At 41.5% G+C, this 24881-nt stretch overlaps 1 protein-coding gene across 5 annotated transcripts in view; it reads left to right on the forward strand.

The window, feature by feature from the left end:
• The window catches only part of fubp3 (far upstream element (FUSE) binding protein 3), a 92525-nt gene extending 71727 nt beyond the window's left edge, over positions 1-20798 (forward strand). For 2 of the 5 annotated variants that reach the window (XM_041194492.1, XM_041194494.1), the window contains 3 exons: positions 2008-2076; positions 17747-17886; positions 19791-20798. In XM_041194492.1, coding sequence (XP_041050426.1) covers positions 2008-2076; positions 17747-17886; positions 19791-19799 — 218 coding nt within the window. In that variant the 3' untranslated portion in view covers positions 19800-20798. The remainder of the gene's footprint in view (positions 1-2007; positions 2077-17746; positions 17887-19790) is intronic. The other 3 variants (XM_041194493.1, XM_041194495.1, XM_041194496.1) reach the window with 2 other exon arrangements.
• The last annotated feature ends 4083 nt before the right edge of the window (positions 20799-24881 follow it).

The raw sequence follows: 24881 nt of genomic DNA on the forward strand, positions 1-24881 counted from the left end.
TAACTATGTGGGGTTCAGTTGCAAACTGGTATTAACTGAGTTGTGCTGCAGAGGTTGAAATGAATTTTTTTAATCCTTGCTTTCTCCATAAATCCTGACCCAAGTAAACCATTTTATGCAAAGATCATTCAGTGTTCAGTGACATAACTTACGAGCACCAGTTTGCTAATGTGTGTACTTTCAAAATGACCATGAAATTTTTTTCAAACTTCACATGAAACCTTGCATTAAATGTAGCTTTATTCTTACAAGAATTGTCCCTTGTGGTGCCTATCTCAGGGTTTTCCTAACTTTTAATTAAAATATATTATTCACTCAGACTCTCATAACTACTGACTTCTTAACCAGTTTCCACACTTGATATTTTCTATCAAATGTGTGTGCTTACATTTCAGAAGTCGTTCAAAAGCTCACTTATCCAATGAATATATTGATGTTAACAGACTGTGATGTTGAGATGGAGGAAAAGAAAGACTTGCATTTATATAGTACCTTAGAACTTAAAGCACATTACAACCAATTAATAATTTCTGAAGTGTAGAGGGATTATCTTGAGTGCAGAAGGTGTTTGTGACTAAACTTTGGTATAGGCATGAGTGATTCACTGCTGATTGGTGATACTTGCTAATTCATGTGAAGTATGAAGTTTCATAGGGTAACTGAAAATGAGTTTGTAGCTGCATTTCTCCTAAAGAGAGTTCCCAAATTAATGTCAGTTGAACCTCAATCCACATCCCACCCCCAACCTCCCCAAAACAAAAACTCCCAACTTCTCCAAAGATGTTGGGAATTCCTCGGTTGCTTGTTTTCTACCTTTGTTTGGTTGGTTAGTTAAGTTGTGTCCAAAGCCTGCTATGCTTCACCATTGCCCTGATCCATTATGTGGATCGTCTTGAAGAGCTTTTTTCTACTGAAGGCAAAATGTTTTCAGTGCCATGCACTTCCAAAGATATTTAATGGCAGAATTCAAAATGGTATTTCTGTTGATGGATATGAACAATTTTATATGTGGCCCTACAGATTGCAGTGAGTTTCTACCCTCCCGTCTGCCTTCACCCCCTCCTCAAAATTCAGACCCTCTTTCCATTGTCCCACCTACAACGTTCAATCGCAGTTTTATAGTTATGTCTGCGTTTTTTTTTTCTGTTTCTCACACAATAATGGCTCATTGGTTGGATTGCTTAATCTTAATGTAAAGTTTTATAGGCAGTGTCCAAGCAGGTCATGTGTATGTGTCTGGGCTGGTTAAGGTAAAACCTCCAAATGTATCAATTGGGATCTGCTCAGACGTCGCACCGCCTTGTAACGTGATCAGGGACAGCAAAGAAATATTTTGTTGATGGGAAAGAGGAAACAGTTACTTTCTCTCTCCTAACCCCACCCTCCACTCTTGAAAAATAATTGGAAAATAATACAGTCTGGGACGGAGAAGAGTCTTACCTTCTAGAGTGCAGGTTTTTGCTAGTGCTGCTGTTGGAATTAACTTTTGCCTGTTAGGGTCTACCTGGTCTTGCCCACTCCCTCTGTGTAAACTGGGCTGAGGTTGGGAACGCTCAGGAGCAATTTATGATGTCAAGCTTTAAATTAGGAACTTGCTGTGTGTGGAAATCGTAGAATGTGGGACTGTACCTGTCATTCTGTGATACAGCATGTTAATCGTGTGATCTGGTTATGAATAGCAGAAGAAATTAATATTTCATTGAGAGGAGTAGCCCTCTGCAACCAGAAGGCTGTAAAATGAAATAAGAATCTAACCTAATTTGTATGGGAGGTGTGCAGTCTGAGTTGTCCTCCAGCAAAACTTGTTTGGTCAAGATTCATAATTCCAACCATTAGTGTGTAACATTTGCTAACTACACATTACTACTCTGCATCAGATCAGTCTGGTCTGAAGCTGTTCCAAGTGCTGGGGCTTCTTTTGTTTTGCAAAAGATCTCTGACCTTTTTTAAAATATGATGTATTTTATATCAGTTTGTGAAATGTAATTTTTTTAAACCTGCCCACAGATCAGAATGGTGGCCAAACTGGTCAGATGGATTATTCCAAAGCCTGGGAGGATTACTACAAAATACTTGGTATGCACTTTTCTTGGACTGATATTTTGTAAGTGGCGTTTGAGTTGCCTTCTCACAGGGTATTTGCAGAAAGTAGGTTTTGTGGAATAGGGAAGTATTTTATTCCATCCTTTTCTGTTTCTTTGTCTTTCCCTCACCCATCTTCCTCTCTTCTCCCTCCTCCATTCTGTGCCTCTGTTTCCCTCTTTTCTGTAAGTTAAACCCTTGAAAACTTGCATTGATCAAGCTTCCCCATAACTGTACTAATAGTCTTCAGCTTTCACAGTTCTCTGGGTAATAGAGCAACAATCTACACAGGAAACTACCAGCCCTGCTTTTATATGCAGTGATTTAGAACACGAGACTTTCGGGTAACTTGCTCACTGAACTTTAACTTTTTCTTGGGTATGGAGGAACACTGTATCGGGGATGACCTATGGCCAGTATCTCAGTCAAAGCAACTAAAATAGGAACATGCAATGCAGGAAATTACAGAGCCGAGCCCAATCATGCTTGCTCCATAGTGTGTCCCTGTTACAGAACTGCGACGGAAAGCAGCTCTGATAAGATGATGGGGAGAAGGACTCTCAGTGCTGTGGGATCTGCCTTACTTACGTTGCACAGCTGATTAACAGCACTCCTGCAGCAACAGGCCTCTCAGAAAAGATCTGTATGGGCCAGCAAGCAGAGCACTACATTGCTTGCCTGTCCTGTGTCCAAAAGAAGGCAGTGGTAGCATGTTCCATTGCAACAACTGGCAGATGGAAAATTTTTTGGGATGGGATTTGATGTCTCCAAGGATTGCGGTAGTTCTCTTACTTTGTTCTACCACCAAAGTAGCGTTTGCTGCAGCACTTTGAAGCTAATGCCCTACAATCAGTTTTGGCTAAATCATCTGGCGAGCAGGAAGAAGTTGAAATTAAAAATAATAAAGCCTTCAGATACTATGCACCTTTTGACTGCTTGAACAGTATGTGTATGTGATTTCTGGAGCAGTCGATAGGGTAAGGATAACAATTTTGCAACATTAGAAGGGGTGGAGGCAAAAGTCCAAATACAGCAAGGGCAGGGGATTGGTGGAGGATTTTGTGACCACTGTGCAGTTTGTTTCCTAAGTTGCTTACTATAGCTCACTGTATAATAGGGAAGATCAGATGTTGTTAGATGTGATTTTTATTTGTGTTAAAATCCAGCTTATTGAAAGCGTCATTGAACCTTGCGTCACAGGGAGAGTCCATAAAGCCTGTGCCAGCCCTGCAAAAAACCTAGAGATTTGGTCTAATTTTCCAGCCGTTTTCCCCATACCCTTTATTTTTTTTTCCTTTTCAAAAGTTTTGAATTTTGTTTCAACCTATTTCTTTTGGAGCATTCAGTTCCTAAAACTTTATATAAAAAGCAAATTAATTCTCCTTATCTCTTCCTTTAGGTTTTTGCTGGTGATCTTAAATTTATGCCCTTTACTTACCTACTTCCAAACTAGTGGAAATTTTTTTCCAGATTTATCTTGTCAAAACTCTTCTTAACTTTGCCCCATGAGAACTCTTAACCTTTCTGTTCTAGTGAAAGAGTTCCAATTCGTTGCAGCAGTTGAAAGACTGCTTTGTTGCAGGGATGCGCATTAGTCACTTTTCACTAATAATTTTGGTGGTTGGAGGTTTATGTTTTAGCAGTCTTGCTTTGTGTGGCTGTTCAAATCAGACCTGCGTAACTAGGTTCAGTGGGTATAATATAGAAATCCCTAGTGTTGTTGGTTCTAGACATTTCGCTCAGTGACCAGCTAATCAAGCAGTAAGCAATTACGATCAGACAGACTTGAAATGACTTCTAAGTAGCCTTTCAATATTGAGGTGCATATATTTAAGTGTAACGTGTCATTCTTTGGAAAATTTCATAACTCTCTTAAAGTAGCCCCATTAATTATAAATTAATTTTGTTGAGCACAAAGTATATGTCGACTTCTATGTTGACATGTCTTGCAAATCTCATCCGTGCCTGACTGCTGTGCTTGCTTTATTTAGGAGGCAGTGGTAATTGTATTTTTGAACTATTAGGAATATCTTGGAGTGATCCTGACTTACGAATCTAATTTTCTAAAGGCAAGCAAAGACCTGTTTTAAGAGACCCCATTCTCTGTACTGTAAACATGGTTACACCCATAGTACTCAATGCTTCGTTCATTCCAAATCAATAACTTGTTGAATATTAGAGTTCTGTTTTGAAATGAAAAAGCATGAAGGATCTTTTGTCGCCTATAGCAGGTGGAACCTGTAGTTGGTCCTGACCTTCCTTTGAAAGGGTCTTGTCCTATGACTGCGGCCAAGTCTCTCTCAGATTTTTTTCCTTGTCCTTCTGCAGCCTTTTATGTTTAAATGCTCCCTTCCCCCGCCTCTTTAATGCCATTTGTAACCTGTGTGAAGGACAGAAGCCCTTCAGGGTCAAAGCAGCACTGCAAGCTCTTTAAAAGGCAGGGAAAGGGATTCCTGAGCTATTGATGTAGAGGGTTTTTTTGTGGTTGCTGCTGGGGTCCACGCCTGCTGGTGACTTGTGCCATCTCCTGGCTGCTGATATTGTCTGTTGCTGATTTAAGATGGCCTTGCAGTGCCCTGAGGCCAAATGCTAGCCACTTTCCTGAAGAGCCCTGTTGTGAACATGCGCAGGATAAAAGGAACTTGAAGACTAAAAGCTGGAATTGGAGTCATTTCAAATTAACTTCTACATCAAGAGCTCAACAGTCTTCCATTACATGTTTTAACAATTTTTGTGTGGCATGAGGATCTTCACAGATGAGCAGTGGACCCAATAAGTTTGCACCAATGTGACCACCTAATTTTCTTGACCTGTGGGGTTCCTATGTTTTTAATGTGTACATGTGTGGTGTGAGTATGTAGACATATAAGGTACCTATCTGGTTAGACTAAAAACTAACCTTTTCACTCAACAATTTGAAATATGCTGCAGACTGTATTGTTTTTAAGAATATATAATCTACCTTTATGTAAGATTCTACACAGCAATCTGCTGTCCATTTGAAATGACCCACATTCATTTCTAGCTTTGTTAAATGATTTATCTTGTACGCATTTGAGGAGCTCGTAATTGAATTTTTGAAACTTAAATCTCAATTAATTATGAAACAATTTGTGTTGTAAAAGAAAAGCTATTTTTTTAAACAGAACAACTGAGCTTCCCACCAGTGACTGCTGTGACACTGGGCTGCACCAAATGAGGTATGTCCTCTTTGTTTGAACCCTTGAGTAACATTAGAGTTGCAATAATTTGACTCTTTCCCAGTTACGAAAGGGAAAAAATTGGCCAAATTTTTTGCTCCTGAGCATCTTTTCACATCCCCCTAACTGCCCACATGCCACACAAAAATTGTTAAAACGTGTGAGGAAGTAGGTTAAGAATATGATTGGATTTGATTGAGACAGATCCCAAGATCAACTTAGCCATCGATGCTCACTGTTTGGGCAGTGACATGGTAGATGCAACTTTTTGAAATTGATCTGCAACGCAAGTTAAGGAGAGGGCAAAGGAACAAAATCTGAGGTCTGTCCCTATCGTTAGAATGTAACAGTGCAGAAGGAGGCCATTGGCCCTGTTACCCAAGGATCAAACCAAGGACTTCTACCCCCCCGCTCCCCCTCCCCCAAATCGATACAGCCCAATATCTCAGCAGTCACTGGTGGAGAGGAAGTCCAGTTGTTTTTTCACTTTTTAAAAAACTTTAAAAAGCAACAGCTTTTCTTTTACAACTTAAATTATTTAGTAAGTGAGATTTAAATTTCAAAAATGCCAATGTAGAGCTCCTTTATTTAATATGTACAAAATAAATCATTTAGCAAAGCAAGAAACGAAAGTGGATCGTTCAAATGGACAGCAGATTGCGATGTAGAACCTTACATAAAACTCGATTACATATTTTAATAAACAAACAATCTGCAGTGTATTTCAAATTCTTGCATGAAAGGGTTAGTATTTGAACTAACTGGATAGCTGTTGTGCCTGTGGTAGCTGTTTAAAAGAGCTATTCCCCCTCTCCCCCTGCCGGTTATCCTATATAGACCTCAGCCTTTTCCCTTTAATCCTGCAAATCAGTCATCCTACTACTGTTAATATAACCCAATCTGTGCAATTTCAACAAATTGTTTTTCTTTGCAATCAAAATTTTTAAACATTGTCTCTTTAAGGTGCACTTTTTAGATTGTGTGAATTCTATCTCCTGACTGCTGCAGAATGTTCTGGGGAGAGCTGTTTAAGCACTGCCACCCGTTCTTCTCTCATTTTTATTGAAAGGTCCTGATTTCACTGTGTTAGGGAGTCATGAAATGCAACTGGCATGTCTTTTGTATTAGAAGTTCTTTGGAGCCCCAAGCTTTCCTCCAAACTGGCAGTGTTTCTCAGTTGCTGCATGATTATTTTCCTCTGAAGCTTTAATTAAAGGCTCATAAAAGGCACTCTTCAAATATCCACGCTGGTGTAGGTTGTAGCACCAATGTAGAAAAATGCAGCATCAATCCCTTGCTCCTCTAATTCATGATCTTCACCCCAATGTGCAGGAATTGAACTATTTTGGGGAAATGAGTTGTTGTTGGGTTATGTGCACATAGCATTCCACTGGATTTGTCTCTTCTCATCCCATTCACAAATCCCAGCCAGTTTTCTGTCTCCTACACTGCCTGATGAGGAACGAATCAATGAAAGTCTGACAGTCCCATGTCAATTTGTGTTGTTAGCCTGGATAGCTGTTGGGATGCTACAGTTGATGTTTCGCTGTGTCTCTATCTCTCCTCTATCCTCTTCCTTCTTCCATCCATCCCCCACTCCCCCAATGTGAATCAAGCCAGCGAAGGATCTAGGGTTCCTGTTCCTGATTGTTATCCTATACCCCTCTTGTAAAAGCCAGAGTTGAACTTAGCTGTGCTGTCTGTAGAATAGCCTTTCTGCTTGGATGAAGAATGATCACTTTCAGTACTGCAATGCTATGGAATTGTGCCTCAGCCTGAAGTAATACCTTCAGGAGTGAAGGGATGGAATTGTGTCAGCAAAACGCCTGCTTACTAGATCCTAGATCAAGAAGGTTCTTGCAATGATGCCAAATTTTTAATTTATTAATGAACTTGGTCATTATAGCCCTAGTTGGTTTACGGGAACTGTTTTCAAATTCCAAAATGTTCCAGAGCTTTTTAAATGTGAAATTTAAAATCTTGTTCGTCCCTGGCATAAGCAAACACTGAAATCTATTGCACAGGAAACTGCCCTAGGCAGTTTAAATGAGAGGTTTGGAACAATAGTGTTGCTATAATCCTGAGCCGTTAATAATAGTATCCATGGGATTAGTTTCATTTTACTGAATTAATTGTTGTATACCCCTACTGACATTTCTTTAGTTTGTTTTTTTTTTTAAAAAGCTACCATGCAACATCTAATTCTGATTCATTTTCTCTTGTGCACAGAAATTTGTTCTGCCTAGCTTTATCTTTGTATAGTTTTGTCCCTCATACTTGTGCAGTAGCTCATTTTTAAGTGCTAATCTGTTAACTGCCTTTATTTTGTGATTAATTGTGTATTCACAACCCCTGTTAGTCACTTACTCTGCACTAAGTGTAATCCACAGGCATTTCTCCCCCTCAAATCTGCCGTTCTGTACTGCATTTTGAAACTGTTTCATGGCCTAGTTTTAAAGACCTGTAGAGGATAGTTTGTGGGTCTCTGCTCCAGTCATTTTCTACAGCCTCTTTGCAAGTTTGAAGCTCTGCATGGGCTGGTCAGGAACAACTAGTTGTTTGACATGGCCTCAAAATAACACGCACACATGCACGCACACACTCTGTGAAGGTTGCTGTCTGGAATAGGATGAACTGGTTACTTGTCACCTTACATGTTATAATTATGGGCTCAACATATGCTGAATCAGGGTTCCCTGGAACTAGTGACAAAACATATCCAAGTGTCTCATCAAACATTGCTCCAGCCGATTGAGAACACCAATCTACCCAACATTTTGTGAAACTTTTGAGATACTCTGGGTAGTTTATCTTAAAAATGTCATAGATCTGCCATCTCATCTATTCACAGTATAGGAAGACTTGTGATAAGTGCAGGTTATTCCACTTGGAGTTAAGAAGCCACTGCTGTGTGATGCGCAGGTTAAAAACTCACCTATGTGAAAGGGATTGTTTAGTGAATGGTGAAACCAGGGCAAATGGCATTGTATTTAATTGCTGCTGTACCCCCCATTTCGAATTACTGTTTAAGGATAGTATGTTCATTTACAATAGGACCATTGTTGAATTGTGGCTGTTAGCACAGGCAGTTGGCTATTATGCACTTCATAAATGTAATCCCCATGAACCATCGGTGGGTTGTGACCTCATTACCAGCAGAGTGCTTCATCTGTTGTAACACTGTCAGATTGCTGAATGGAAACATCTGGTATAAAATTATCTCCGTGTTTTATTATCCTGAAAGGCTTGTTACTTACCCATCTCTACCAAGGAGCTCAGATGTGCACCAAATAGGTATGCCACTGATTGATTGTTTCATTTTTTAAAATATCTAGTATTTTGTGTGGTTTACTATTAACATCTTGTAATTCAGTGGCAGGTATATGAAGTCAATAGTTAGGCTTTACATATGCAATCATGCTGCTGATGAGCAATCTGTTTATTTGGATAAACAGGATTTTGTCAGATTTGACCCAGGGTAAGCTTTTAAATGACTTGTATACGGCATTTTACGAAGAGTAAGGAATGAGTCTGTACTGCTGATTGATTGTCAACCATGCAAGCATAGAATATAGGGCCAAAACTGGATGGAATATCCAAATCCATAATAAATAAATTTATCAGTTGTAGATTTACAGAAACTAAGATGAGTCACTGGTAAAAGATCAGTGCAGGAAGGTCTGAAGAGCAATGGGTGAAACGAATGATCAGAAGACAACAGGCATAAGCTGTAAAGAATAAACTGAGTACAAAACTCGAGCAACTGTAACATCTAAATTAGCAACAAGTATCATATGAAGAAAAAACAGCAGGAATGGGAGTTCAAAAAGCAGGAAGTAACTAGATGAAGACTGTCAGAGGATTTTAATTTGTGAAAATGAACTCAGTGAAATAACTGCTAGGTACATTCTATTGATCTATGTCTTTGGAACCATTTCATATACAACCTGTGAGGGGTTGACCTTATACTTTATCTCTGTCGGTGCATATCAGTTTTAATAGATTTTATATATATATATATATATTATATATATGTGTGTGTGTGTATATGGCAAGTTTTTTTTAATTTGGAATGGTTAGTAGCATTTTGAATAGCTGTGTAGACTAATATTTATCACTAACACTGGTTCAGCAAATGATAGTTAACTTTGCATTGAAGTTTCTGAATAAAGGGGAAATAGTATTGCAGGCAATAATGATGTCTGGAAGTGTGTTCCACCTGCCGAAACCGTGGATGGAGCTCTGCAGCTGATTGTAGACTTTTTGAATTGATGCAGGAGGTTATGGTATAGCAGTAGTTAAGGAGGACTCACTTCAGCACCTGCTGTGCTCACACTCATAACCTTAGAGGATGAACTGCCCAGTCACATCACTTTAATGGGGAGACCCTGCTGTGAGGTAAATCATCCTTGTATCACCTTGCTTGTGTTTAGTTGAGCAATGATGGCTTTTCTTTGTATCCTGTTGAGCAGAGATGCTATGTTCTATAACTGAGCCAATGAAGGGTATTGTGGAACAGTTGAACTGCTGATGGTGACAAGTGGAAACTGACTTTCTTGAAGTATCAAAGGCAAGAATAGTTTCAACTGAGACAGCCATCAGCTTGACTCAATTTTGAACACACTCCCTTTGAGCCTCAGTGTTTTTGAGGCATAATTTCTGCTGCCACATTGTTAGAATGCTGTCTTCTGGATGAGGCATTGAAACCAAGACCTTGTTGAGGTGACTGTCGAAAACGGTATTGGAAGAACAATAGAGAGTCCTCCTGATTTCCTGCCCAACGTTCCTCCTTCAAGCTATACCACCTGAAGAAAGCCCAAATTAACTGGTCATTCATCTTTACTTGCTGTTTGTGGGATATTGTCAACTTGGCAGTAACTGTATTTCAGACTGTGAAGGGCTTTGGGACATTGAAGGTATAAGGCACTGTATAAGTGGAATTTTGTGTTCCTGAAGTGAAATTTTTTCACCCCTCTCTGCTAATTGTTTGTCTCAATGCAGAGCAGCGGTGATTGCCAATCCAAGGAATTCAATAAGTGTAATGGAGGTCAAGCAACATCATAACTGAGGCTATACTTTTGAAACAGATGTAGTGATTTTCGATCTGGTTCTTTGTTTTTTTTCACCCTCCAATTCTATAATCTTTGAGCAATAAGGACACTATTTCTGATGCATATGAGGGTGAGCAAATGCCAGTGGTGTTTGAGGGTGGGTTGACAATGTGTTTGAATGCTTTTGGTATACTAATTTTGATCCAGTTAGAATTTTTGCATTCTGCTCCTGTTCGCAGCTAATCAGTTTGAATATCTCAGCCTTCTGAGTACTGCAAACAGAAAGCACTTGACTTGCGAAATCCCAGCCACAAGATCTGTTACCGAACACCCTGGTGGAGTTTTATAACCTGATTTTTACCATTCATGGTGCTAGTTTAGGGTAGTATAATTCATATTAATGAGCGTTGTTTATGGATCCATAGGATTAATGCACCCCCAGATATCTGCTTCAAGTCCATGTTGGAAATGATACACCCCTTAAACAACAGGAAGGATGGAAAACCCGCAGCTTCAAGCAGAATGCATGTGGTACATGTGCAGTTCCAAATCCTCCTTGTTCCCCTGCTCTATTCCTTCCTTCCTTAAATTGGAGTCTGCCTGGAACACGAGTAAAACTGCTGAATGTGATTTCAACCTACATCCCTTCTCTTTTCCTACCCCAAGGAGAATGGGCCACTAACTTGTTCATCCTTACCAACAAACACAAGCATCTCTGACGACCCCATCTTTCTGAGTTAGCAACCCTCCAGAGGAATTTAGCCCTGGTGCCTGCCAGTGGAGCACCAACAAAAATATCAGCAGCAATAGCCCTTCAAAGCTTGTTTGCAATCTTTGTGATTTCCATTTGACATTGTTAACATAATTAATCTTTTTTTTTTGCCCTAAAGCGTGCCATGACAGAATTATAGCCTGAGATTTGACTCATCATACTCAGTTATTGACCTGGTCTCAGCACCTGCACTGTTTTTTTTTATATCTCCTATCCATTTTATTTTCTTGATCTTCAGTGCCTTGACCACCAATTATGTTTAAGGGAGCAGGCTGGGCTGTTATAACCAGTCTGCTGATGCTAACATTAAAAAAATGCATTATTTTTCACAATTTTACCACCAAATATTTGGAAGTGATGAAATTGGAATCACTGTAGCTCCTTGTGAAATCCCTGGATAGACATTTACGAAGATCATTATTTATAGTGATCTGGTTGCACTTTTTTTGGAATTCGATAGTTCATCGCCTACACAACATGACATTAGCTACTTAAATGAGATGGCATTCCATAAATTGAAAGCCCATAACAATTTTCCCATCTTCGGTTCCTGTCACAAACTTGGCACTAATACCAATCACTCCCCTCAGGTTAAACCTGATTTTGCAACCCAAATGTCCCATCCAACCTTGAGGGAAGCTTCTGAGTTCATATCCTCTCCATTGCAAAGATCACCCACCCCATATTTATAGCATTGCCTGCTTCTGCCTCAACCCATCATCTGAAACTCTTAAGTACCACCAGGCTTGGCCTTTCAGTGATCTCCTGTCTGGCTGACCATCCCCCATGCTTTGTAAACTCCTCTAAACTTTACTGCCTGTATGCTACCTTCACCTAGAGCTCCTGTACAAGCTGATGTATCCGCCAGAGGTGGCAGCACAGTGGTATACAGTCAGGAGGGAGTTGTCCTGGGACAACATTGGCTCTGTGCCCCATGAAGTCTCATGGCATTAATTCAAAGATGGGTATGGAAACCTTCTGCTGATTACCACCAGCAACCCCCATCCCGCTCCCACCCCAATCAGCTGATGAATCAGTGCTACTCTATGTGGAAACTCTTCCATGTGGAAGAATTGGAAGAAGCACTAAGGATGGCAAGGACACATAATGTACTCTGGGTGGGTGACCTCAACGTCCATCAAGCGTGACTCGGTAGCACCACTACTGATTGAGCTGGCCAAGTCTTAAAGGACATGGCTGCTAGACAGGATCTGTGGCAGGTGGCAAGAGAACCAACAAGAGGGCAATACTTATTTGACCTTGTCCTCATCAATTTACCTGTCGCAGATGTACCTGTCCACGACAGTATCTGTAGGAGTGACCGCTGCACAGCACTTGTGGGGATGAAGTCCCATTTTCATATTGAGGGTACCCTCCATAGTTTTGTGTGCCACTACCATTGTGCCAAATGGGATAAATTTCGAACAGATCCAGCAACTCAAAACTGGACAACCTGAGGTGATGTGGGACATCAGCAAAATTGTATTCGACCACAATCAAATCTCATGGCCTGGCATATCCCCCACTCTACCATAACCATCAAACCAGGGGCTCAACCCTGGTTCAGTGAAGATTGCAAGAGGGCATACCAGGAGCAGCACCAGACATACCTAAAAAAATGAGGTGTCAACCTGGTGAAGCTGCAACTCAGGACTACTTGCGTGCCAAACATCATAAGCAGCAAGTGATAGTGAAGTGATCCCACAGATCAGATCTAAATTCTACAGTCCTGCCACATCCAGTCGTGAATGATGGTGGATAATTAATTGACTAACTGTAGGAGGAGGCTCCACAGATATCCCCATCCCCAATGATGGGGGAGCCCAGCATATCAATGCAAAATGCGAGGCTGAAGCATTTGCAATCATCATCAACCAGAAGTACCGAGTGGATGAGCTACCGTGGCCTCCTTCTGAGGTCCCGAGCATCCCAGAATGCCAATTCGCTACACACCATGTGATATCAAGAAACGGCTGAAGGCACGGGATACTGCAAAGACTACTGGCCCTGACAGAATTCCAGCAATAGTACTGAAGACTTGTGCTCTAGAACTAGCTGTGCCCTTAACCAAGCTGTTCCAGTACAGCTGCTCCACTGGCATCTACCTGACAAGGTGTAAAATTGCCCACATGTGTCCTTGTTCACAAAAAGCAGGACAAATCCAACCTGGCCAATTACCATCCCATCATTCATCAGCCAAGTGGTGGAAGGGATCTTCAACAGTGCTATCAAGCAGCATTTACTCAGCAATAACTTGCTCACTGTTGTTCCATTTGAATTCTGCCAAGGCCACTCAGCTGCTGACTTCATCACAGCCTTGGTCCAAACAGGCAGAAAAGAGCAGAACTTGAGGGAATGGGACAGTGACTCCCGTTGACATCAAGGTAGCATTTGACCGAGTGTGGCATCAAGGAGCCCTAGCAAACCCAATAGGAGTTGGGGGGAAATCTTTCTGCTGGTTGGAGTTGCACCGCACACAAAGGAGGATGGTTGTTGTTGTTGGTCAGTCATCTCAGTCCCAGGGCATCACTGCAGGAGTTCCTCAGGGTAGTGCCCTCGGCCCAACAATCTTCAGCTGCTTCATCAATAACCTTCCTTCCATCATAAGGTCAGAAGCGGGGATTTTTGCTGATGGTTGCACAATGTTCACCATTCACAACCCCTCAGACACTGAAGCAGACCTTCTCCATATGCAGAAACACCTGTACAGCATTCAGGCTTAGGCTAATAAGTGGCAAGTTTCATTTGTGGCACATAAGTGCTAGGCAGTGACCAACCATCTCCCCTTGACATTCAATGGTATTACCATCGCCAAATCCCCCACTATCAACATCCTGGGGATTACCATTGACCAGAAACTGAACTGCACCAGCCATGTAAATACTGTGGCTACAAAAGCAAGTCAGAGGCTAGGAATCCTGCAGTGAGTAACTCACTACCTGACTCCCCAAAGCCTGTCTACCATCTACAAGGCACAAGTCAGGAGTGTAATGAATCTTCTCCACTTGCCTGGATGAGCACAGCTCCAACGAAACTCAAAGTTCAATGCCATCCAAGACATAGCCTGCGTGATTTGTACCCCATCCACCACCTTAAACACTCAGTCCCACCACCACCAACGCCCAGTAGCAGCAGTGTGTACCATCTACAAGATGCCCTGCAGCAACTCACCAAGGCTTCTTAGGCAGCAAATTCCAAACCCATGACCACTACCATCTAGAAGGACAAGGGCAGCAGACACATGGAAACACCACCACCTACAAGTTCCCCTCCGAGCCACATGCCATCCTGACTTGGAACTTTATCACTGTTCCTTCACTGTCACTGGGTTAAAATCCTGGAACTCCCTAATAACACTGGGTGTACCTGAACCACATGGGTTGCAACAGTTCAGGAAGGCAGCTCACCACCATCATCTTAAGGTGCTATTAGGGATGAGCAATAAATGCTGAACCAGCAAGCGGTGCCCACATCCCATGAAAGAATAAATTTTTAAAAATACATTGGCCACCTCTCCCCCCAACTCCAATGTAAAATCCTTTTCCTCATGTTTAAGCCCCTTCGTGATATTGTCCGTTCCAGCTCTGTTAATCTCCACCTAGCCTTCAAACACTCATGAATTCTCCTTTCCTCCAACTCCGGCCTCTTGTACTCTTCTCCCACCCCTCCACCCTATCATTGGTGGCTGATCCTTCAGCTGTCTAAACCCAATATTACAGATTTCTTTCCCCTAAACCCATCTGCATCTCCAGCTCCTCTCTTCCTTGAGACCATCCTTGAAACTCACCTCTTTAACCAAGCATTTGATCACTGCTTTTATATATTCTCCTTCGGCTTGACGGCCATATTTGACTAATGACGCCTCTGGATCCCGCTTGATGATCTCTGCATTAAAGCCATGCTATCACAGAATCCTACAGCCCATTGTGGCTGCAACAGTAGGTTCTTTGAAAGAGATAAAGCTCCACTTCTCTTTCCACAGAGCCTTGCAAGCTATTATAAAATGCTAAGAGCTTCTCCTCAAAGTCTATGCTAGGAATTGAGGAAATTGTTCAATTTCTGGGCCATGAGGCTTGAGTATCGCATTTTAATTAATTTGTTCTGATGTGTCAGATTTAAAATCTATAACTATATAGCATACTTGGTATATGTATTGTACTCGTATGAGTATAATGGACTTATCAAAATAAGTAACAGGGAAATGGGGTGTTTCAGGAGTGGCATGAAAAGATTTTGACAGGGGTCTCACTGCTGGGAGTCAGCTTAGATTAATTTGCATGTACTCTTCTTGGGCAACTGAATCAAAATGGTCCAGTCTGTGTAAACCAGGCTCAATTCAGACACCAGCAGATAGTTGACAGGTCATTGTCTGCACTTCCACTTGATTGGTATTCTGCTTTGATTTTGAAGAAAGAGACTGCAGTACTTGTAGGAAATACTTAAATATCAAAATTGCTGTCAATCCAAGGATGTAATTTGATATCCACCTATGCACGACATCTGTGGGGGAAGGGGAAGCGGGAAAGACATAAATGGAATGAAATTGATTGGATAACTATTAGTGAGTGTGGAACAAAAAGATTGGAATAAAATGCTGACTAATAGATTAGTTGGAGGGAATAGGGTCTTCGGTTTTTCACCCTGCCATATACCCAAAATATCCTTTGTGCCTGCAAGGTATTAGTGGTCCTTGTACTTGTCAAAACTTCCCCCAAAGTGAACAGGACCTCTATATGGTAGAACTGATTCATACTGTTTCTGTATTTTGATACGTTAACCACTAATTGGACCATAAGCAGGTGGTAGGAAGGTGAAAGAACAACTGAAAAGATAGATGCAGCCTGACTAACCGGCATTCTCCCAAACAATTTTATCATCCAGATGAAAGTCGGTTGGTGACTGGGGAGGTTGGAGCGAGACAAATCGTTTTTTAAAGTCTTTTTTCAAAAGCATTCACATTTCATCTTCTGTTTCTGGCTCCAACAATGACCTCAGTTGCTGGTTAAGGTCTGTGCAGGTTATTGGTGGCAAAACAGTTTCACTGGTTTTCCAAGGAAATGAGTGGAAAGAGCTGCTGTGATGGTAGCCTTCCTCTGCCTTTGATTTCAGCATCACCACTGTTTTATATAGCAACTGAAAATAGAACTGGTTTATGCCAATGACATCAGAAAAACCACTCCAGTTGATTACTCTAAACTCCCACAAGTCACCGCAAGGGTATGTGTAGTGTATCGAGATCATAGGAACTTTGGTATTTATGTTCTGCTCTGATAATTTAAACCAATAAAGGGCTGGTGGCTGTTTCTCCTCCCATGCCCTCGCCTTTCCCCAAAATACACAGCAATGTGGCTGCAGTAAATGCTCATTGCATGTCCAGGGCCAGGTTGAATTTTGTCTTTTTTGCTTCCATTGATCACAAACCATACTTGTGGTTTTTAACTTTCTTTTAAAATTGGCATTCCATGTATCACTGCAGTACAAAATTTCGGCGTCAAATTTTCATTCCACATTATAATTCCTCAAATATAGGAATCTGACCCAAGGAAAAATTTTAAACTAGATCCACTGGTTTCAACCATGTCTCAGCAGGAGCTCTCTTGTCTGAGTCTTAAGCATTGCAGGTTCCCCTTGAGCACAAAACTGAGGTTGATAGTGCAGTATTGAGGGGAGTGCTGCACTGCCTGCTGTCTCAGCTAGACATAAAAGACCCCATGCTACTGTTCGGAAGGAGTGTTAGGGGAGTCCTCCTTGGTTCTTGGCCAATGTGTATCCCTCAATTTAAAATTACAGAAACATTATCTGGTCATTATCACAATGCTGTTTCTGGGAGCTTGCTGTGAGCAAATTGGCTGCTGTGTTCCTTACCTCGCAGTGGTGTAGGTAACTATTTCAAAAACAGTTAATTGCTTTACAATGTTTGGGATGTTTTGAGATCATTAAAGGTGCTATATAAATGCAAGTCTTTCTCAGCTTTTGTTTTCTGATTTCTTCACTATATTACAAATATCCATAAGATTTGAATAAAACTTAAGTCAGTTTAAATTGAGCTGGGGCTGAGAATCCATTGATTCTTGTGGAGTAGTGGGGCACCAGTAATGCTAATCATTCTCCGTCATTGTGACATGGCCAGGATTGGAGATTCAACGTGGTTATCCAAATTTCACTTCCTGCAAGGAGGATTGAGAGAATCTGGGGAAATCACGGTTCTTGAGGTAGTCTTGAATGCTGAGTTACTGCGTAGCATTGCTTGTGGCGTTGTCATCAATTGTCATGTTTGGAAGGCAGATCTACATTGTGGATGGAAAAGGGCAAGAAGTTGAGAGCGTGAGCGAGAGAGAGAGACCTGCTGTGGCTAAAACAAATGGCAAGGCTCAATGGGACACATGGCCTAGTCCTGTCTGTATACTAACTCATGCTTACTTTTCTGTCCAGCTTCATTGGGTTATTTCTCACAGCACCTAAGCCCTCTTTCCTCCTTTATCTTTCTTTCCCCCGAGCCCCAATTTTCTGTTCCATGAGAAATTGATTAATTTTTCTGAATCATTGCCCTGGCTTATTGCAACATATGCTTAATTTTGCAATTTCGGTGCCTTGTGAGATAACTTATAATCCTGTTGTCTTTACTTCTCCCCCTTTATCAGCTCAGGCCACAGGAACTGCCCCAGGAACTCCACAGCAGAGCTCACAACCAGATTACAGTGCAGCCTGGGCAGAGTATTACCGACAGCAAGCAGCGTACTATGGACAGGCCACACAGCAAGGGCAGGCCCCTGGTCATCAGGTATGCAAGTAGTGCAGATTAAACATTACCATGGTGATTGTGGCACAAAGCCCTGGAACAGTAATACTCCTGCTGTGGAGTGGGAGGAGACCAGTAGTGCCAGTTATCCCTCACACTATCAAATTCTTCCCTAAACCTCTGTTTCTGCACCTGTTTCCTCCTTAAAGATGTTCCTTAGCATACCTATTTGACCAAGCTTTTGGTCACCTTTATCTCCTTATGTGGCTCAGTATCATTGTGTTTGATAACACTCCTGTGAAGTGCCTTCAGACATTTAAGCATGTTGAAGGTGGTATATAAATGCAAGTAGTTTGTTGTCTAGCAATGAGCCTCGTCCAGTACTTGTGAATATAAACTGCTCCTTCCAAATGAATTGAAATAGAGCAATGCTGTCAGATGGAGGTGTTCCTGGTTGAAACCAAGCTGGTGGATCACTTGCTATAATCCCATCGGTACATTTATCATTTGCTGTGTAAAACCAACTTTAAGGTTGTAGCAATCAGCACTGAAATACAGTCCTATCTGCACATAACTCCTAAGTGATAGGTTCATTTATAATTATCGATTCTTCTCTTCTTACAGCAATACCTTTTTATACTGTTTTTATTCATAAAGCAATGGAATTACACTTTAGTGGATAGAATTGTTAAACTTATTTTCTTGCTAATGTTTTATCTTCCTTGCTCGGGGATGGTTCCATGGGTCTTGCTAGATAACCACCAGTACCTTGTCCAACTAGTTGTTAGCCGTCTTCACAGCAATTGTTAGCAAGTACCATGGCCATACCCAGCCTTGTGCTGTCTGATTCTGACCTTAGCAGCACCTTCACACACTTCGAGCCACAGGGATCACTACCTAGCCATCAGCAGAGGACTCTGGCTGTGGTTTCCTTTGCCCTTCCTGGCCAATGGTGCTGAGGCCAGTTAATGACCCATATCAATATCCTGGCTACCTTGGCACAGACCAGGGATTGAATGTGGGATATGTATGGCTCAGCTACTAACTGAACCACCTTCCTGAACCAAAGAGCAGGAAAGTTGCAGCACAGAAACAGGCTCAACTAGGTTTATGTTCCAGCCTACTTCATCATCTAATCCCATCAAGATAAGCTTCTATTCCTTTCTCCCTCCTGCTCTTATCTAGCTTCCCCTTAAGTGCATCCACCCTAGTCACCTCAACTGCTGCTTGTGGTAGTGCGTTCCACATTCTAACCATTCTGTAGGTAAAGAAGCTTCTCGTGAATTTGTCATTTGGATTTATTTGTGACTGTTTTATACTTATGGTTGCGAGTTTTGGGATTCCCAGAAGCAAACATCTTTTCTCTACCATATCAAACCCCATAACAATTTTGTGTATATAGAAACATTTAAATGTAATGGTATAAGGAAAAGAAAATTAGCTTTCACCTTATGATTGTGGGTAAATGTATTGACCTGTGTGATAGTGATGCAGATAAGGAAGCTTCTTAGCCTATGCTGAGTTAGCCCATCTCAGCTGGCCAGTCGTGGCATGGTCACTATAATTCGCCTTAGCCTCTGAACAATAGGGGCAACAAAAAAAAAAGCAGCCTGGGGATTTGCTGCTGATCATTATTCAGTGGCTTGTGCTGGAAGATGCATGTGTAGATGTTGGATGAGAAATAGAGTTGTGATGTGTCTCCATATGGACGTGTTGGCTGACACACTCGGTCAAGACTCCCCATGAGGAATTCGCTCTTGGATAAGATAGTGAAGAGCGGTTGGGTACCGAAAGAATTGCACGACAACAAACAGTGAGGGCTCTCAGAAAAGGAGGAGGATGTCTTGTATTCTGAAGATCTCATTCTTCCAACAATTCTTCACAATACTCTCTGCTGATGCCCCGCCATCATGTTCTAACACTCGCTATCTCCTTCTCTGTTGCAGGATCAATAATTTGACGTCCTTGTGGTGAGATTTGAATCATTGAGTGTGGAGCCTTTTTTAATAAAAGGTTGAAAAGATTTATGACGCCTTGAAGAAGAAAAACTTATACTTTTGTTTCTGAACACTAGAAGAAAAAAAATACTTATTACGATAACTTTCTAGATTTACCATTAATGGAATAATAGTGAAGTTGAGGGGTGCAGATGTTGTGGATTGAACACTCGGGGACCCTTAGACCAACACCATGGTTTGGACAGGCTAAAATGCGAATGGTGGTTTGTTCTGTTTTTTTTTTAATTTTTTTTTTAAAAAGGTTACTCCCCTACATCAGCAGCACTACAGGATAAGTTTTTAAAGTATAATAGTAGTGTGGATGTGGGGGTTCAAAGACGGTGCATTGTTGAACTGTATACATCCCAACGATAGATGGGTAGGAATACTGGTGCTGGTACTGCATATCCTGAGACTTGGCAGTGGCAACGTACAAGTCCCAGGTATCGGTCTGGAGTTTTGTACAGTACAGACCGAAAGGTACTAACGACCACGGTATATATATAATATATATTATATATATATATATATAAAATATGTCTCACTTTTGTGAAACTGTGCCTCCATCCCTATGTGAGTGGGCACTAAATACAAAACTGTGTTGGACTGGTAAATTTTTGTACTGGTCCATTAATTCTACTGTGTGGGGAGGGAGGGGGAAAGAAGAAAAAAGAAGTTAGCACAACAGAAACTTCTTTTTATAAGGAGTTGAAAATGAGAACTGTGAATAATAATTTAATACTTTTTTCCAAAATACATGTTTTACGTAGGTGACTGTCGGCAAAGATGAGGATTTAAAAAATGTATTTAAAAAAAAAAACAAAAAAAACGAATCTAGGCACATTTTGTAATTGATGAATGAAAATTGAACAACAGCAGGGTGCACATCTGTACGTGGATGTAATGGAAGAACACTACCGTTCGCACTGTAGTCTGCCTGCCACCCCCACTTTCCCCACCCCCCCCCCCCCCCCCCCCACCACCCGCCCCCCACCCCCCACCCCCCCCCCCCCAAAAAACAGTCCTGAACTGTAAGCATGCCTGAAAGGGGCCTCCAATGTGCTAAAGACTTGATGAATCATACACTTTCTCGTTCTCTCCTGCGATTAGATTGCACCTGTCTGTGTAATTGCCTGATGAGGAAAGATGATACAATTAAATAAAAGTACAGGTTTTATTTTTTAGTATATGAAAAAAAAATACAAAAAAGGTTGTTGTGTTTGCTATACACCTCTCTCAAATTTGGACTCGGCAAAGTCTCCACGAGCCATGCTAATGACTATTTTTTAATTCTTATTCTTACGTGGCGTGACTTAATATGTATGATTATGTTTAGCAAGTGAATGAATCCTAGTATTAATTACGTATGTGAAAAACAAATAAGTTGATTAAGAAAAAAGGGATGTTATTAAGTTGAAGCTGTTTAACTTGTAGTATTTGCCTTTGTACAGTTAACAGTGTAGATAACCAGGGACTTTGGTTCTGTTTTTAATGACCTGAAGTTTACTGGACATTCCGTTTAAATTGTACTGATTTTTTTCTATTAATGCTCGAGATGTCTAACTTTGGAAAGTGTGATTGGTTTAAAAAGAGAAAAACAGCTCTGTGCAGCATGTTAAAAAGATGTATCCCTTTTATTTTACTGACACTTGCATTTTACACTCTATAATAAAATGTCCACAACATTTCTTTGTGGAAATTTGGCCTGACTTTTTGGCTTTGCTTAATTTGCTGGTGGGTGTGGATAGAGCTGCCCTCTGTTTAATGCCATTATCCTCTTCCCTCCACTCCTGAAATCTGTCAGTTTTTTATTTTATTGAGGAGCCTTTGCAAAAGGACCAAGACATCACCAGGGTTTAAAACTACAACACTAGAGGGGAGGGTGGAATACCTCCAGACAGTGATTTAGATGTTGCTGTGCTTGACTTTTCAAACCTTGTGGGAAGAAAATTTTCAGATGAGTTAATTTTAAGGTCCTACAGAGAATTAGTCATAGTACAAGATGGTGCAGTTAGATTAGGGTAATGTGGCAGTTGTACATACGAGCATATAAATTAGGATCAGGAGTAGCCCACTCGGCCCCTCGAGCCTGCTCTGCCATGCACTAAGATCATAGCTCATCTGATTGTGGCCTCAGCTCCACATTCCTTTTACCCCACCCCCCCGATAACCTTTAACTCCCTTGTTAGTCAAGAATTTATTTTCCTCTGCCTTAAAAATATTCGTTGTGGTACTGGACTGGCACTCAGGGGTCACAAATTCAGACCCCACACCATAGTGAGTTCTGAAATTCAATTCACAATGTCTGGTAATTTGGGGCTAGCACTTGAGAGAAGTGGCCATGAAAGCTTTGGCTTTGTTATTTAAGAGCCCGCTCGGTTTGCTAATGTTCTTCAGGGAAGAGAAGCAGTCACTCATGCCTGGCCTGGTATACACGTTGGCTCCAGTCTCTCACTACAACCTTGGCTCTTTCCTTCTGAAGTACCCTGGGCAAGCCAATCCATAGAAATAAAAGCACAATAACTTTGGTTTCAGCACAGTGAGGATGGGGTGAGAGGAGGAACGGGCTGAGGAGCAGTAGGGAAACGGACTGTGCTGTTGGAATTCAGGAGCAACACAATCACGGGGGGGTTAGCGTCAATTAAATAACATTGCCTGACAAAGAGTGTATACGCTTTGTAACGTAGTACTGAGTAAATTTACAACAGGAGTGTGGGGTGGTCAGGAGACACCGGACATTGGAGGATCACTTATTCGACAAGCTTTTTTCCACTTTGTTCAAATTGCTGCAATTATCAGAACAGCAATCATCTATTTTCCTGGTGATTTGAACTACGGTGAGTAATAGATAACTTATATATCTGTTCTCAGTATGAAGTTCTTCAAAGATGGATTCACCATCTATATCTCAATGTAAAATTCTTACTTGTATTGTCATTTTGTCCCTGTTGAAGTTTTTTTCCATGGTTGTGTAATCTGGGTACATGAACGTGGCTTGATTCCCTTGCCACAAAAACATAGATCAGGAATTTAATGAGGAGCACTGCTGTGAACCAGAATCTTGCCATCACCTGAGAGAGTTTATTTGCTGCATAACAGAGAACTACCTGGAACTCATGCAAAATCTCATCCACCAAAAGGTTTTTGACATCTGCCTCAGGTTAGGGAAAAATCTGAGTTTGTTGGTATCCCAGCTCAGTTTCTTCAAACCTGCTGATCCCAACAAAAACTTCCCAGTAGTTCAATAAGGAAGACAGACTTGCATTTATGTAGTGCCTTTCACGACCTCAGGACATCCCAAAGTGCTTCATAGTTCTCAAAATATTTTTGAATTACAGACACTAATGTCGGAAACGTGGTAACCATTTTGTACACAGCAAGCTCCCACAACAGCAGTGTGCTAATGAGCAGTTTTAACAATGTTGATTGAGGGTTAAATGTTGGCTAGGACACAGGAAGAACTCCCCTGCTCTTTGAAATAGTGCCATGGAATCTTTTACACACAGCAGAGAAGGCAATTTAACATTTTGTCGGAATGACACTACCTCTGACAGTACAGCACCCTCAGTACTGCAGAGTGTTAGCCTTGAATTTTATGCTGATGTCCTGGAGTGGGGCTTGAATGGGTAAAGCAACCATCCAATATGATGCTGGACCATTCAGAGGTGGAAGAATGCTGAGTTAACTGGCAGGGTGGCACTAAGTGTGCTATAATTTCTTAGGTTATGGAGGGGGGAAATCAGCCAGGGTTTGCACTTCTAATCACACAGAGACCCATGCCTAAAAATCTTGTTTTGGGGTGGGCAGGGAAACATCTGATGAAGATGGTATTGTACGATGCCTCACCAACACAACCCCCCTCTCCCCTCTACTCCCACCTGCCCCTTCCCCCTGGCAAATAGCTAGGCAACAATGAACAGGCACTCACTTGAAGGATGACCCTTGGGAACCTTTTGAAATTGGTGCTTGAATCAGCACCTTCGAGAGAAGCGGTGGATTACCTAGATGCAATTATTGGTAGCAGAACCCTAGTGATTCTCCCAGAGACAACGCAACTTTAAAAGGTGCAAGAAGCTTTGGATAATTCTCTCAATTTGATTATTTGGGGAGTAGGGTGGGTAGAATTGGATGGAGCTGGGCGTTTATCCGAATTCAGAAGGTTATGTTGTCAGTTCTCAAGATCAACCAACTCTTCAATAAATGTGCAGTAAAATGCATAAAATTTTCCATTGTATTTTTGGCCAGTTGCTAGGGGCGGGGAAGAGAGAGCTCAGTCACTCTGTGGAATGACTGGCACTGTGTCATTAATAACTTTAAAATAACCAGCAGTACTTAATAATCCACATGTAATTTCTTCCTTGAAGTCTCGGTGATGAGTGCAATAATTGTACTGACTGGTGATCCGATTATCTGGAGGGTCTCTTACTGGAAGGAAATCCTATTGTAACATGAAAGAGATGCTTATCTCCTTTTGATTGGATGTGTCTTGAGACATGGTTAGTGGCCGGGTGCAGGTGGCAGCCGGCCGGCCTTTCCTTTTCTCTGTGCTGTCAACCAGGGTCATCGCCTTGGCGCCTCCAACCTGTGCTTATCGGAGGATTACTTGTGTCCATTCAATTGTTATTTAAGATCAGCTGGTGTTGAGGTGATATCACGCCAGTCTGGGGCTTTCTGCGGGGCTATCTTGTTCTTGCAAACAGGCAGGCGGTGGAGGGATTTTCACAGCATGTTTCAGTAAAATAAAAAGAAATTTTTACAACACTTTTTGAACCCCTCCCCCAACTCCATCTCTTAAGTTTTCTCTTTCCTTTCCTGAAGATACTGGGCTGTGCTGCAGTATCAATCTCGGCTGCTTGGCAGTCTCTTGCTGCCTTGCGACAACATTGTTCATATGTAGGCCTAAATAATTGGTGTTGGCTATCCTGCAGCAGGGACATTGCAGCAAGTGCCATTCATGTGCACTTGACTATCTGGAGCAGAGCCTCTTGTAAATTTTTTTCTCCTTTTCTATCCCTGGGAAGTTGAAGCCAGTTAGAGAAG

The sequence above is a fragment of the Carcharodon carcharias genome, chromosome 8 (assembly GCF_017639515.1).
Source record: "Carcharodon carcharias isolate sCarCar2 chromosome 8, sCarCar2.pri, whole genome shotgun sequence".
NCBI classification, from domain to species: Eukaryota; Metazoa; Chordata; class Chondrichthyes; order Lamniformes; family Lamnidae; genus Carcharodon; species Carcharodon carcharias.